The 12,093-nt window shown below is 34.7% G+C and overlaps 1 protein-coding gene across 1 annotated transcript; it reads left to right on the forward strand.

Annotated features, from left to right (window-relative positions):
- The first annotated feature begins 1,118 nt into the window (after window positions 1–1,118).
- On the forward strand, window positions 1,119–7,571 carry ptger1b (prostaglandin E receptor 1b (subtype EP1)). Its single transcript, XM_067422081.1, has 3 exons — window positions 1,119–1,498; window positions 2,606–3,480; window positions 5,565–7,571. Exons 2-3 carry the CDS (start codon window positions 2,650–2,652, stop codon window positions 5,832–5,834), a joined length of 1,101 nt encoding a protein of 366 aa, XP_067278182.1. The 5' UTR covers window positions 1,119–1,498; window positions 2,606–2,649; the 3' UTR covers window positions 5,835–7,571.
- The last annotated feature ends 4,522 nt before the right edge of the window (window positions 7,572–12,093 follow it).

The following is a 12,093-nucleotide window of genomic DNA, read 5'->3' on the forward strand; positions in this document are numbered from 1 at the left end:
GGTTTAAAGTATGACACAAAAGCGACCAACCCTGTCAGTTGCGACGGGCCAGTATTTCTTGTCCTTTTCTGTTTGGTGCCAAATTAGGTTGGCTGGGAAAAAGGGTCAGTCTGTTGTTAGATTCACTAGATTGCCCTCTTATGGCCAGCTGCTGTAGAATTTGACACATTCCGGCTTTATGTCTGCCAGAAGTTGGTCATGGAAGAAATGTTTAAATATTACATCTAATATTATTTATAACTCTTCTCCTCCCCTCACCACTAGTGTCCTTGAGTGATAGTGGGGACAGATGTGTGTAAATCTACTTAAAAAATAAATTAAAAACTTTCATAATTCCAAGAACTCCATATGTTTCTAAGTGAAGGTCTTGAAAATTAGAAGTCTTTAGATGGGATTTTCTTTCTTTCTTTCTTTCTTTAGAAAAAATGTCAGGCTTTTGTGTTTTGCATGGTGTTTTTGCTGAAGACTCAACATTTGAAACAACCCAATAAATATGTTTGTTCTTAAGAATGTATTGTGAATATGGTCTCATTATCAATACTTGTCAGATCTAAGACTCTTTTTTAAAGGAACCGCTCATCTAATTAGCAATATTGGACTTTCGTCATTATCTGATAGGAGGTCAGACCTCCATCCAGTTCATGAATAACTAAGATGCTGTTAAAATCTTCTTTGCAGACTTGATTTGTCACCTTAATTAGGATTGTAAATCTTCTAGAAGTAGACTACTGAGACCTAAATTATAATGAGTAGTTTAAATGAGATGCTACTGTTATTGATTTCACATATACAACTTAATTTCATCTGACAGGTCCGTGGCGTCCTGTCCATTCACAATTTGTCTCAAAACCTTGTGAACTGCCTACCTAGACAGTATACTTTCAGCGTCATGGTGTCGTAACTATAGGCTACGGCAATGCGCCAAATATCCCTAAAAAGTAATGTGCTGCCTTTCTAAAAAGAATATCTGGTTATCAACTATTAATATTTGATGCGTTTACATGTATTGCTCGGGCTCATGATGATTAAAAATGTTGCATGCATCAATGACGCCACAAAACCTTGAGACAGCGACGCTTCATTATTTAAGGTGCGCAGCAGCGACGGCGGTGCGAGTCTCGCGCACTGCTCGCTATAAATACAGAAGCGCGCGCGACCCGCGCCACAATCCGCCGAGCTCTCTGCTTGCTTTAATCTTCTTTATATTGATTTACATTGGACTTTTCTCAGTCGATAGATACTAAAATCATATTAATACCGCTGTACATTGTTATTAAGACTACAAAGGCACTTTTATTCGTACTGGAATAAGTTTGTTTCCCCACTCAGGAATAAGTAATAAGACTCTCAGACTAAATGGATGATGGGAGCCTGATATCGCCTTTCGATTCGCAAGGACTGTGTCAAGGACTATTTATTTAAATTTTCCGTGTTAAATGTTATAAAATGTTCAGATGGGGTGATGCAGCTTTGGATAATCTGAAACGCGTCTCGAATGGTAAATATGTATCTTTTTTCTCATTTTAAATTTAAATAACCATGTTGACAAGACTTGTTTCTTCCTCTTTACTATATATAAAATATTATAATACCAAAAAAAAAAACTCGTAAAATGTAAACTTATTCACATCATCAAATGACTGGTACTGTGATCTTGAACCACTGCAATTCAAATGCATATTGTATTGTGTAGGCTTTGTTTAACCTTTTAATTTCGGCTACCTGATCTGACCCGTTAAAATAATTTACAGTTGGTGTAATTCATCAGTTTAATTTAGACATTAAATAATATTTTTGAAAGAAAATACTGTATAACATTATATACAGTGTTTTATATATATGAGAAGGAAAAAGGTGCAAATTTCAACACTTCTGACCAGCAGGCTAAATAACAGTTTGGAGTTGCAAAAATATAGACAAAGATATATATATATATATATATATATATATATATATATATATATATATATATATATATATATATATATATATATATAAAATCTTTGTCTATATTTTGCAACTCCAAACTGTTATTTAGCCTGCTGGTCAGAAGTGTTGAAATTTGCACTTTTTGCCTTCTCATGTAGCCTACCCTAAAGAGGAAATTGTGAAAAACAATGTTCCTATTCACTAAATTTCTGAAAGGTGTGTCAGTTTATATTTACAGACCTCTGGACATAATTTCCCTCACTGAAAGTTTGTGCGCAAACATGACAAAACAGTATAAACAGGAAGGAATGTAGGCCTAATCACTTGCTAGTTAACTAATTAAATCGTTCCAAATAGCCTAGCTGAGATCTGTGGCCAAGATAAACACTACAAATCCTTATTTTTACATCTTTGTTTGCTTATTGTACCTAACAGTTACACTTTATTTTACGGTGACGTATTTGACTTACTCATAGAAGTACTGAGTAATATTAATTAACTACATACATCTTACGGTTAGGGTTTGGTTTGTGGTTAGTTTGTAATTATAGGCTACTTAATTTACTATAGTAATAGGCCTACATCTAGTAACATGTAATTACATCATCTTAAAATAAAGTGTTACCAAGCTTATTTGCATCGTATAATCTCAGCTTTATACTTCTTTTCTCTTTAGCTACGTGTCTCTAAGGTCAGTGGTGCTCGTCCCATAGCCTGGCGATGTTAGCCATCCAACACAACATTTCTGCCCAGATTGTGGATGAAGTGCTCAGCAATCAGACCCAGCAGGTGTCTGTGGTGCTACCGGGGCGCTGCAGGGAAAACCGGACCTCTACGACCAACCCCACAGCAGCGGGCCTGTCGATGACACTGGGCATTGTGTCCAACATTATAGCTCTAATCATCCTGGCTAAAGCGTACGCTCGCCTGAGGAAGCGCTCAAAAGCCACATTCCTGCTGTTTGCAAGTTCTCTGGTGGCAACGGACCTGGTCGGTCATGTTATACCAGGTGCCCTGGTTCTGCGCCTATACACTGCCGGGGGACTTTGTAACCATCCGGATGCTACCTGCCATTTCTTGGGCGGCAGCATGGTGTTCTTCGGCCTGTGCCCGCTGTTTCTCGGGTGTGGCATGGCGGCCGAGCGGTGCATGGGTGTGACGCGGCCTCTCCTTCATGCCCGCGTGGTTTGCACCGCACGCACCAAGGTGGTGCTGGTGATGATATGGTTGTTGGCTTTAACTGTAGCACTACTACCCTTCTTTCGCCTTGGCACATATACCTACCAGTACCCATGGACCTGGTGCTTCATTAATGTGTTACAGAAAACCAGCATCACAGACGTGGCTTTTGTGCTGCTCTTTTCTGGACTGGGACTGGCCTCGCTGGCAGTGGCATTGATTTGCAACACCATCAGCGTGATGACGCTGGTGATCGCCCGTCTCCGCAGGAAGAAATGCCAACGCAGATCAGCTAAATCACATGACATTGAGATGGTGACACAGCTGGTGGGCATTATGGTCACTTCTTGCATCTGCTGGAGCCCTCTGCTGGTGAGAATGGCCATTACATTACATTACATTACATCTATCTATCTATCTATCTATCTATCTATCTATCTATCTATCTATCTATCTATCTATCTATCTATCTATCTATCTATCTATCTATCTATCTATCTATCTATCTATCTATCTATCTATCTATCTATCTATCTATCTATCTATCTATCTATCTATCTATCTATCATCTGTATTTTATTCATCCTTATTAGATGATTAGTAATATGGATTTATCTGTTGAAAACAATCAGTTGGAATAATAATAATAATAATAATAATAATAATAATGTAATAATAAAATATAAATTGAGTTAACAATATATATATATATATATATATATATATATATATATATAGAGAGAGAGAGAGAGAGAGAGAGAGAGAGAGAGAGAGAGAGATTTTATTTTTTTATTGAATATATTTATATTACAAACCATGCCACAATGTATCATATCTTCTTTTTGAAAAATGTATTTGCTAAAAATGTATATGAGATCTAATGGTATACTTTTGAGGAATCAAATCAAATTCTTTATTCTTACAGTTTTTCTCAGTCGCTTTGGTGCATTCTCACATCACTATTTACATTTGCACAACAGTTAATGCAGTTCTCACTGCAAAACCTAGTTGCAAAAGCGTGCCACTTGCTGATTTTTTATGAACAAGATAGTTAAATGACTTTGTTTTCAGATTTCTCTGTAAATGTTTTCCAATGCAAAAAAGTCTGAAAATGCTCAAGACAGCACTATACACTATTTGCACAGCCATTTGAAAAATACAGTAAAGTTACACATTACTGTTTTCAGTGAGGTAACTGAATACAAGACTGAATATGTATGTTTCACATTTTTACTGCATATGCTTTTTGCAATTATAATTTGTTCACAGCATTGTGCAAAAGACAAAAATACACCCTTATTTACAACAAACATAAACTCAATTTGGGTGTTTGTAGTATATATTGGAACGGAACATATACAACATATACCTAAGGCTTCACACACCTCTTCTCATCAGTGAAAGTTGAGATTCACCTGAGAGAATTTTTTCAATTTAGGAGACATTTTCAGAAAAAAAGATTTAAAAATATAAAAATGTAAAAGACAGATTGACAGATTTTGACAACTAGTTCAACATTTTTGTATGTAATGACTCAAGCAATGAAATGAGGACAATTAGTTGTATATGGAATGACTATTCAGCATTCACAAGTCAATTTTGACTGACATGACATAAGCAAATGAGGGTTGTATGAAAGCAATTGATGCATGTCCAAAAGCATTTGCAATATTTTGGAAGGAATGCGAAACTGCTATGATGTGCAAATGACTAAATGTTGTGGAGGTTGAACTAACTGTTGTGCAAATGTTAATAGTGACGTGATAAATGCACCAAAGAAACTGAGAAAAACTGCAAAATAAATTTTCTAAATTAATCAATTTATCTGAAACTGTCAGTTGTTGGTATAATATTAATAACAATAATAAAGTTATTATTGTTGGATATATTTATATTAATGTTACAAATCAAGAGACAAAGTATTCTATTTTTGTCATATAATTAGTTAAAAAAATACTGTGCTTGGAAGATACCAAAGTCTGCTGTCAAAATTCATGGAATTTTAGTATAAACATGAATGAATGAATGAATGAATGAATGAATGAATGAATGAATGAATGAATGAATGAATGAATGAATGAATGAATGAATGAATGAATGAATGAGGCAATTATATAGTGCTTTATGTACTTTGAAATCTTCCCTTTTAAATTTCTCTGAGCTGTGCAACCCAAAACAAATTTGTTATGTTTCTGTTATTTTAATCCTTAAAAATTGAATGAAGTATTTTGATAGTCTTGATTAATTTTCTCAGTTTGGTTCCATACTAAAAACTATTTTATCAAGGTCAAAATGGACCCAAATGCATTGTGAAGACAAAACACATTATGTCTCCTAAATGAATGAGCAGCCACTAAGCCATGCAGTTGTCCTCTGGAATGCTTCATTTTTTCTTTTGCTGCCATAGCATGACTTTATATAGCTTCATCTACTAACTTCCTCTGTTTTTCTGACAGATCTTTGGTCTGATGTCAGTCATCCGCTCGCACAGAGGCTCTATGGACGATGATCTGGAAACCTACAGGACTTTAATGGTAATGGGAGTGCGCCTGGCCTCATGGAACCAGATTCTGGACCCTTGGGTTTATATTCTTCTACGCCGGGCCGTCCTCAGAAAGATCTACCGCTTAACCACTGGCCGCAGTGACCTGAAGGGGAGCACATTCCGGCGGTGGGAGATCAGCTCCTTCCAGAACTCAGTGAAGAACGCAATTAATATGAACTGATGGCGTGATTCCAGGGTGTGAGTTCTACCACATGGAAAAAATGGGAAAAGTTAGAACTAAATCGTTGCAGTGCAGCGTTACTGAAAGCAGATGTTAGATTCTACTGTAGGCTATTGCTTGAATGGTGGAGCAAGATACTGGAAGTTATAAAGCAATGTTCTGGATAAATAACAGAGACTTCAATTATCTTTGTCATTGAACATAGTGGGGTTCTGGAAGCAAAAATCCTATTCATTTTCTCTGTTAAGGAATGGACTTTAACAAGTCTGTGCGAGTTCAATAAAAAAAATGCATTTAATTGCCAAATGTTGCAATGAAATATTGTATTTTACACTCTCATCAATGACTCATTGCCAGTACTAATTGTGTATTATTTTTAATGTTTATTTACATCATTCACAAAGCTTCATGGGATGCGTAGATCATTCCCTCATTAAAGAATAGTCTTGTATCTTTGCTTTAGAATTACACATGCTTTTTTGCCTCAGTTCAAAGTTAGCTATAGTGTTGATTGTGTTGAGTCAGTTAAATTTGTGAAATGTTAAGTTATATGACAGAAATAACCCTTAGCTACCATGTAAACTACAAGGGAAGAGAAATATAAAAAGGAGAAATCATGATGCAGTAGCCTATAATGCAGGGGATTCAGAGGATAAGAAAAAGGCAAAGAAAATAAGTGTTTTTTGGGCCTTTGTTTTAATAGTAGTTTGCAGTTGTTTCTTTCAGGACAAGTATGCATCATCTCCTGTGGTAAATCATTATATGATTATAGTGACTTTACCAAAAATGTTTTTGACTGAAGCTTTTTTGGCTTTAGAGCTATTGCACAGGATTACAGTTTTTCCTCAATCGATTTGACACATTTCTCCAAATTAATGTAGTTGCTCTCAAAACTATTAACACAGCAAACTACGGTAAACACACTCTTATGTTGGCAAAACAGTTCAGTATTCACTGCATAATGAAGCACTGCAGTTTATTCTGTTAATGCATTTATCAAAAATAAATACTAACATTAAAACTACAAGTGTGTTCTCTGTTGATTTAATTAAAAAATTCAGCTGTAGATACACAAATACATGAATGAAAATATACATTTTTCATTTTCTTTAATTGTGTTCTTCAAAGTTCTTTAATGAAGAGTTTAGTTGTATACACTGTAAAAATATTCAGGTCTCCAATTGAAAATTTTCAAGTTACTGGTCACATCTAAATTTTTCAGTTGGCCGAATTGAATTTCTGTGAATTCAATTGCATCAATTCACAGAGTTTTGTTTGTTGTGTTTTGAAAATGGTACAAAAATGCTTGTGATCTTTGTGAAGACCAATGAAAAAAGCTGCAAATGTTTTTTCCTTATATATTAAAGATTCGGATGGCTGTATGAACTGCTGTGATAACATTAGGGAATTTTGTGCACAGTGTTTTGAGAAAATGATGCTTTTGATTTGTAATTTGTATAAAATGAAGGAGAATTTACTGTTTAGGACAATTACAAGGTGTACAGATCACTGTGTTAAATGTTTTAAGAGCAGTTACCTGAGTTTGAGACATGAGAAATGTACCAAATCGATTGAGAAAAACTGTAGAGTCCAGTGCACTTTGTTGTTTCTATTAAAATATATAAAAGTAAAATAATGAAAAAATACTGTATCCCTGCAACCTAAAAGTTGAACTTTTACATGTGCATGACAGTTTCAGTGCTGTGGACCGGTCTGTATATGTGTCTTGCCCTGTTATATTTTGACCAATAAAGGTTCACTTGTGAAGAGTTCTTTCTGTGTCTACTTCCAGTTCAATTCAGTTCATGTTTATTTGTATAGTGATTTTCACAACATAGTTTCAAAGCACCTTTAAAGAAAATGCCTGTGTTTACATTACAATTTAGTGATCATGTTATCAGAGGTGACTGTCCAATTTATGTATTTCAGAAATGTATACAAATCACACAGTTAGCCAACAATGTATTAATTTAAACAGTGTATTCATTAGTAATGTATATGTTAACATCTGATTTGGATAAGACTTTTGCATTGGTGCATGTTGTTTCAGAGTTGGTGTCAGCTGAAGTTGTCACAGGATAATTCATAAAAGGGCAAACTGGATCCAAACTGGAGCTGACGCGCTAGGGATGGGTATCCTGAGATAATAGCCAAATGCCAAAAGCTCTTTTTCCTGTGGTGGACACAAGATATCTTAGGTACTACCAGAAGCCCCAACCCCTGCATCTTGTGACATTAAAGAGTGTGATGCATTGTACGGGGATAAGCTAAACCGTTTAGGGCCTTATAGATCAGTAGCAATACTTTATAATTGATACGGAACTTAGGTATACTGGTTATAACCAGTGTAGAGATTATAAAATTGGTGTTATATGATCATATTTTCTTGACCTAGTAAAAACTTTAGCAGCTTATTTATTGAGGAAGCTTGGCAACCAGCAGGTAAAGCATTACAGTAATCTAGAGGTCATGAATGCATAAACTAACTTTTCTGCATCAGAAACAGATGGCATGTTCCATAGCTTCGCAGTTTCTGAGGTGGAAGAAGGCTATTTTTGTAACATACGAAATACGATTTTTAAAAGACAAGTTGGTGTCTAATATAACCCACATCTTTAACTATAGAGGATGAAGTTGCAGTAGCTTCATCCTTTTAAATGCACTGAGCCTAAGAAATTCTGTGTATAGGTTTTTGGTTCAATAATATTGTAACAATAAAATTACAATATTGTATATCTTTAACACACTCTGTCATCCTGGATAATTTAACTTCAATTTCTATTCTTTACAAAATACATTTGAACCTTTTCCTAAAGAGCAGTTTGATATCTAAATCCGTTCCTAAAATAAGAGTGGATCTTTTACTAGCCTACATCTTTTATCACCTTGACATTTTACTGTGGTGCAGCAAAGGAGAAGGGAATTGCTGCCTAAACTGAAAGCAGCCAGAGAAAAAGGTGAAAGAGCCAGTCTAAGGTATGACAAACTTATCATTTGGCCTGCCATTGGACAAAGAGAATAACTGACTTTGTTTACTATCCAACTCCAATTGTGTATTATTGATGTTTTTAATCTTTTGTAAATATGTCATCTTTATTTGTAAACTTGTCAAAGAAAGGATTACTTTTAGCTCATTTAAACATATGCAGTCTTAGAAACAAGATTCATGAAATCACAAGAATCTGTTCAACAGAAAATATTCATGTGTTAGCTTTATCTGAAACACATCTAGACGACAGTTTTGAGAACTCACAGCTTACTGTTGATAAATACAAATTATATAGAAGAGATAGAAATCAAAATGGTGGGGGAGTTGCGTTTTATATAAAGGAGAATATTGTTGCTACATTTAAATCAGATTTAATGTGCAGAGATATTGAAATAATATGGTTAGAGATTAAACTTCCATTTAATAAGCCATTTTTGGTTGGTTGCTGTTATAGACCTCCAAACTCAAATGTAGAGTATGTACAAAAAATATGTGAAAATATGGACATGGTTTCAGATCAAAATAAGGATATCTTTCTGCTTGGGGATTTTAATATTGATTGGTTTTCAAAAAAGTGCTCATTGCATAAAAAGTTGTTTACAATGGCTACTGTATGCAATCTCAAACAAGTGGTGACACAACCCACAAGAATTGCTATGGATAATACATCTAAATCAACATGCATAGATCATATCTTTACTAATGTTCCTGATTTATGTTCACAAGCTGTTTCTGTGGAGGTAGGATGCAGTGATCATAACCTGATAGCAATTTCAATAATGATGAAAATTCCTAAATCTGGTGGAAGGATCATGTATCGTAGATCATATAAAAACTTTAATCCTAGATTGTTTGTTGATGAGGTCAATAACTCAAATTGGTCTGCAGTTCTTCAGGAGGAGGATGTAAATGCTTCTCTTAACATTTTTATGGACACTCTTAGTAAAATAGTTGATAAACATGCACCTCTTCGGAAAAAATCTATAAAAATCAACAGTGCTCCATGGTTAGATGAAGAGCTAATGTCCCTCATGAGGCAAAGGGACAATGCCAAAGATATGGCCTTCAAATCAAAATGTGATGTAGACAGAGCACATTATCGCAAGTTGAGAAACAAAGCTACAAAACTAAATAACATAAAAAAGAAAGCATATTATGGACAAAAAATCTCCAATTCTAGGAATGATAGCAAACAATTGTGGAAAGTATTACAGAAATTGATGTGTAAAAAGTCAAATAATTTGAATATGTACATGGAGACTAATGATGGTGACATTTTAAGTAAACCTTGTGATATTGCCAATCATTTGAATGATTTTTTTTTATATGCAAAAAACAATTAAGATCTTGTATGACAATGCAAGATACTGAATCTCCTTGTGACAATGTTAGATTTATTATGAGAGGGAAAATTTGCTCCCTGTCATTTAATACTTGTGATGAGGACAACGTTAAGAAGTTGCTTCTCTCTTTATCTGATGAGAAAACCCCTGGTAATGATCATCTTGATGGCAAAATTTTTAAAATTGTTGCAAATATTTTGTCCAAACCAATATGTCACATCTTTAATAGGTCAGTTCTCAGCGGAGTGTTTCCGAAGATATGGAAACAGTCTAAAATTGTGCCTTTACTGAAAGATGAAAAGGCAGGGTTTACTCCTTCTAATTGCAGACCAATTCATATTCTTCCTGTATTAAGCAAAATATTTGAAAGGTTACTTTTTAATCAAATGCTAGAGTACTTTACATGAAATGAATTGCTAACGAGTTCACAGCATGCCTATAGACCAGGGCATTCAACTAACACTGCATTAGTGCATATGGTTGATCAGTGGCTTACATAAAAGACTTGTTGGTGCAGTACTTTTAGATTTTACAGCTGCATTTGATGTAATTGACCATGATATTCTGTTGTCAAAGCTCAAGTATTATGGATTCTCACAATTGTCTGCTTCACTGATAAGGAGTTATCTATATGGCAGAACTCAGCAAGTATTTTTTTAATGGTAGTTTTTCTGATAGTAAATGTATATCATGCGGTATTCCACAGGGCAGCTGTCTGGGTCCACTCTTATTTTCAATTTTTGTGAATGATTTGCCCCATGTTGTTAGAAATGCAGAAGTTGTACTGTATGCAGATGATGCAAGTTTATTTTGTGCATCTCCTTCAATAACCGATCTAAGTATGAACCTTCAAAACCAATTAAATTTGATTATCAACTGGGTTAATTTGAACAAATTAGTACTAAATATTTCTAAGACCAAATGTATTGTTTTTGGTACTAAACACTTGTTAAATAAACCTTGTAACCTAAATTTGAACATTGATACAACTTTGGTAGAGCAGGTTACTACAACTAAACTCTTGGGTGTCAAGCTGGATAATCAGCTCTCATGGACTGATCAGATAAATCATATTGTTTCTAGGATGGGCAGAGGCATTGCTTTAGCTAGGAAGTGTGTGCCGTTTTGTCCACCCTCAGTCATGAAAACAGTAGTCCAGTCTTTGGTTTTGTCACACCTGGAGTACTGCTCAGTTATTTGGTCCAGTGCTACACAAGAGCACTTGAGAAAACTTCAACTTGCTCAGAATAGAGCAGCCAGAGTTGCTTTTGGTTGTTCGTACAGGACCGGTGTGAATGAGATGCACACTATATTAGTATGGTTAAAGGTACAGGATAAATTAAAGATAAGTCTTCTTTGTTACATGCATAACGCTATCTATAAAAACAAGCCTACATTTTTTTGTGGATAAATTGGTGTACAGTGGATATTGCCACCAACATATTACTCGGCAGGTCAGCTCAGGTGATTTAGTTGTTCCTTTTGCACAATCAAACTATATGAGAAGAACTGTACTATTTAGATCCTCAGTAGCTTGGAATCAACTCTCAATGTGTATAAGACAAATAAGCAACAGATCTTATTTTAAAAAAATGTTAAAAAATGTATGATCTGTAATGATAACTAAGTGTAATGACTCAAATTGAAGTGTATGTAGGCTAGTCTTTTGATAACATATTTTAAAAAGTGTAATGTGATTGTGTATATTGTTTTGATATTGTAAAATGGACCCCAGGAAGATTAGCGACCACTCGTGGAAGCTAATGGGGTTCCAAATAAATAAACAAATAAATAAACAAATAAACCTTGAAAATTTAGATTTAGAAAGAAAGAAAGAAAGAAAGAAAGAAAGAAAGAAAGAAAGAAAGAAAGAAAGAAAGAAAGAAAGAAAGAAAGAAAGAAAGAAAGAAAGAAAGAAAGAAAGAAA

The sequence above is a fragment of the Pseudorasbora parva genome, chromosome 2 (assembly GCF_024679245.1).
Source record: "Pseudorasbora parva isolate DD20220531a chromosome 2, ASM2467924v1, whole genome shotgun sequence".
NCBI classification, from domain to species: Eukaryota; Metazoa; Chordata; class Actinopteri; order Cypriniformes; family Gobionidae; genus Pseudorasbora; species Pseudorasbora parva.

Excerpts from the sequence above, each read along its gene's own strand:
- ptger1b (XM_067422081.1), top strand. The coding sequence starts at position 2,650 with ATGTTAGCCATCCAACACAACATTTCTGCCCAGATTGTGGATGAAGTG. Across the intron at positions 3,481-5,564 it reads TCTGCTGGAGCCCTCTGCTG|ATCTTTGGTCTGATGTCAGT; the intron begins GTGAGAATGGCC and ends TTTTTCTGACAG.